At 40.3% G+C, this 4451-nt stretch overlaps 1 protein-coding gene across 1 annotated transcript; it reads left to right on the top strand.

Moving 5' to 3' along the window:
• The first annotated feature begins 1957 nt into the window (after positions 1 to 1957).
• Positions 1958 to 2289, top strand: LOC120875482 (ATP synthase subunit f, mitochondrial-like). Its single transcript, XM_040257308.1, is given in 1 exon segment — positions 1958 to 2289. A coding segment is annotated over 1 exon segment (291 nt). The 3' UTR covers positions 2249 to 2289.
• Positions 2290 to 4451: the final 2162 nt, after the last annotated feature.

Raw genomic sequence — 4451 nt, 5'->3', positions numbered from 1 at the left:
GACTGTTGGTAAAGTTTACTGTCTCCTCTATTTTCTACCCCAGAATCACAGGTGATATTACTGTCAGTGTTATTTTTCCAAACCTAATCACACTCTTCATTTCCTGGTACCTGTAATATGAGCCTGAGAATTCTTGGTATGGTATGTATGTTGTTTTATGACTTGGCATCAAATCATCTTTTTAAACTCACGTATTGACACTCTTCTCTAATAAACTCTATATTCTATCCACACCAATTTATTTCCCATTATTTGACTGTATCATAAAGGCCCTTTATAAATGCTTTAAGTTTTACTAGCAATATCCTTCTTCCATTTTCTACTTGCCCTTAAGTTTTCTGCTGATGTTACTTCCTACACCCTTAAGTTTTGTGCTGATGTTACTTCCTATGTGAAGTCTCTCCTGATAAGCCTCTCCCTCCACCTCAGGCCAAGTTAGTCAGTCTTGTCTGTGCTTCCACAGTATTTCACATACTTTTGTTACAGAATTCTTTAAGTTCTAATTATTAACAGAGAAAGTGTGAGAATTTACAAGGTTAGTCAAATATTGACAACTATTACAGCTGGGTGGTGATGGGAATTCATTGTATCACCGTGTACTGTAGTGTACGTGTTAAACATTCATTAAAGGAAAGTTAGAAAAAAATTAAAAGCCACTTGCTCCTTGGACGAAAAGCTATGACAAACCTAGATAGCATATTAAAAACCAGAGACATCACTGCTGACAAAGGTCCATATGTTCAAAGTTATGGTTTTTCCAGTAGTCATGTAAAGATGTGAGAGTTGGACCATAAAGAAGGCTGAGTCCCAAAGAATTGATGCTTTCAAACTGTGGGACTAGAGAAGATTCTTGAGAGTCCCTTGCTCTGCCAAGAGATCAAACCAGTCAATGCTAAAGGAAATTAATGCTGAATATTCATCGGAAGGATGATTCTGAAGCTGAAGGTCCAATCTTTTGGCCACCTGATGTGAAGAGCTGACTCAATGGAAAAGACCCTGATGCTGGGAAAGATGGAAGGCAAAAGGGCAGCAGAGGATGAGATGGTTAGATGGCATCACCAACTCAATGGGCATGAACCTGAGCAAACTCCAGGAGATAGTGAAGGAAAGAGGGGCCTGGCATGCCACCATCCATGGGATCGCAAAGAGTTGGACATGACTTAGGGACTGAACAACAACTGACTTATGTGTGACTTAAACAATTAGGGCATTGATTTTTTCCCCCACGTAAGAAGTCTAGAGATAGGTAGTCAAGGGTTGGTACAGAGGCTCAAGATGTTCATCAAAGACCAAGGCTCTGAGATGGCACTTCCTACAGTGGAACAGGTGACTTTCACTTTGGGTTTTTTCCTGCTTCTTGATGCCAGTGGCTTGTGAGTAGCATCCATCTAAGCGAGAAACGAGTAGGCTGCCATGGAAACAACTGTGTCAGAGGCAGCCTGAGTCTGTGAGGGATAGTCCGGGTTTCTTGGACTCTTTTTTTTTTTTTTTCTGGTAAAGGAATTCTGAGGACTGACCAGCTCTTGTAGATCTAAAGCCATGGCCTGTGGACCAATAACATTTAGGGATGTTGGTTACACAGTTCTTTCCTCATGAGTGGGACTCTCTTCAGAAGAAACCGTACCAAGATGGGATGATGGAGAACTATAGTAACTTGGCCTCACTGGGCCATTTCATTTCTAAACCAGACATAATTGTGTTATTGGAGCAAGGAAAAGACCCCTGGATGGTTGTGGGGGAAGAAACAAGCTGGAATACAGATTTGGATTCAAGGTATAAAATAATCAGTGACAGAAAAACATTTGTATCTGGAAAAAATTCATCTCTTTTCTGCATCAGAGAATTCATAGTGGTGAGAAAGCCTATGAAGAACGTGGAAAGGCCTTTTGTTGTGTGTACCTTAAACCCTGCTCAACAGGGAAGAGTTCCTACTGGAGCAGACAGCCAGGACTCCAAGATGGCGTCAGTTGTACAACTAAAGGAGAAGAAACTCCTAGATGTCAAATTAAGGGAGCTGCCAAGCTGGATACTAATGTAAGATTATATCCCTAAAGGCATTGCTTGAATATTGCAAAGAGGTTATTACCAGTATTACAACAAGTATTTCAACATGAAGAATGGGAGTGTCACTGGCCTTTCTATGGTGCTGGCAGCTTACGTGCTTTTCAACTGTGGCTGTTCGTACAAGGATCTTAAACAAGAGCAGCCAAGAGAGTACCACCGAAGAAGGCACACTCTGCATTCCTGACCATGATACGGGCCGGGCACCCCGAATCCTTTCATAGACTAATGGAGAATTAACACCCGATCGACCACCTGACCTGCCTCTTGAGAAACCTATATGCAGGTCAGGAAGCAACAGTTAGAACTGGACATGGACCAACAGACTGGTTCCAAATAGGAAAAGGAGTACATCAAGGCTGTATATTGTCACCCTGCTTATTTAACTTCTATGCAGAGTACATTATGAGAAACGCTGGGCTAGAAGAAGCACAAGCTGGAATCAAGATTGCCGGGAGAAATATCAATAACCTCAGACATGCAGATGACACTACCCTTATGGCAGAAAGTGAAGAGGAACTAAAAAGCCTCTTGATGAAAGTGAAAGTAGAGAGTGAAAAAGTTGGCTTAAAGCTCAACATTCAGAAAACAAAGATCATGGCATCTGGTCCCATCACTTCATGGGAAATAGATGGGGAAACAGTGTCAGACTTAATTTTGGGGGGCTCCAAAATCACTGCAGATGGTGACTGCAGCCATGAAATTAAAAGACGCTTACGCCTTGGATGAAAAGTTATGACCAACCTAGATGGCATATTCAAAAGCAGAGACATTACTTTGCCAACAAAGGTCCATCTAGTCAAGGCTATGGTTTTTCCAGTGGTCATGTATGGATGTGAGAGTTGGACTGTGAAGAAAGCTGAAAAAAAAAAAAAAGAAAGAAAGCTGAGCACCGAAGAATTGATGCTTTTGAACTGTGGTGTTGGAGAAGACTCTTGAGAGTCCCTCGGACTGCAAGGAGATACAACCAGTCCATTCTGAAGGAGATCAGCCCTGGGATTTCTTTGGAAGGATGATGCTAAAGCTGAAACTCCAGTACTTTGGCCACCTCATGCGAAGAGTTGACTCATTGGAAAAGACTCTGATGCTGAGAGGGATTGGGGGCAGGAGGAGAAGGGGACGACAGAGGATGAGATGGCTGGATGGCATCACTGACTCGATGGACGTGAGTCTGAGTGAACTCCGGGAGTTGGTGATGGACAGGGAGGCCTGGTGTACTGCGATTCATGGGGTCGCAGAGTCGGACACGATTGAGCGGCTGAATTGAACTGAAAGGATAACTGGTTAAAAAAAAATCTCTTAGCAACTTTCAAATTGAGTAATATTAACTATAATCACCATTCTGTATATTACATCCCCATGAGTTATTTATTTTATAATTGGAAATTTGTAGCTTTTGACTTCCTTTACACATTTTATCCACTGCTTCTGGCTACCATCAATCTCCTCTCTGCACCTATGGCTTTGGTTTCATGTTTTTGTTTTTGACTTTTCTTTTTCAGATTTCATATGTAAGTGAGATCATACAGTATTGGTATTTATCTTTGTCTGACTTCACTTAGTATAATGCCCTGAAGATCCATTCATATTGTTACAAATGACAGGATTGCCTTCTTTCCGTTATTGAATAATATTTAATTGTATACATGCCACTTTTAAGAAAAATCTCTTCATCTCTTGTCTCCATTACAACAGTCTTGGCTGTTGTAAGTGATGCTGCACTGAACACTGGGATGCAGATATACTTTCAAAATAGTGATTTTGTTTCCTTTGGATAAACACCAAGAAGTGGAACTGCTGGGTTATATGATAGTTTTAGTTTTAATTTTTTGAGGAATCACCATACTGTTTTCCATAATAACTACCTAATTGAAATTTCCTCCAGCAGTGCATAATGGATGCCTTTTCTCCATGTTCTTGCCAACACTTGCTATTTCTTGGTTTTTGGTAATGGCTAACAGGTGTGGGTGATGTTTTACTATGGTTTTGGTTTGCATTTTCCTGATGATTAGTGATGTTGAGCACCTTTTCCTGTACTTGGACATTCAAATATCTTCTTTGGAAAAATGTCTAATCAGATCTTCTCTCCATTTTCTGATTGAGTTGTTTGTTTGCTTTTCTATTAAGTTGTATAATGGTTTTAAAAATATATATTGTGGACTATAAACTAACTATACCCTAATATAAAATCAAAATTAAAAAAAAAGACCAAGGCTCTTTCCTTTTGCTCCATTAATTGTGTTGATTTGTTGTTTCAAAGTTGTTTGCTGTACACGTAGGTATTACTTCTGCATTCAAGGCAAGAAAAAGGACAGTGTCAGTCACACCTTTACCTCTTTAATAGGAAAAACAAAGGCTTTTTTCAGTGGCCTCAGCATCACATTTGCCAT

This window comes from Oryx dammah, unplaced genomic scaffold, assembly GCF_014754425.2.
Source record: "Oryx dammah isolate SB20612 unplaced genomic scaffold, SCBI_Odam_1.1 HiC_scaffold_16, whole genome shotgun sequence".
Taxonomy (NCBI): Eukaryota; Metazoa; Chordata; class Mammalia; order Artiodactyla; family Bovidae; genus Oryx; species Oryx dammah.
The sequence above is the reverse complement of the archived record's forward strand: the minus strand, read 5'-3'. Positions and strand labels throughout refer to the sequence as shown.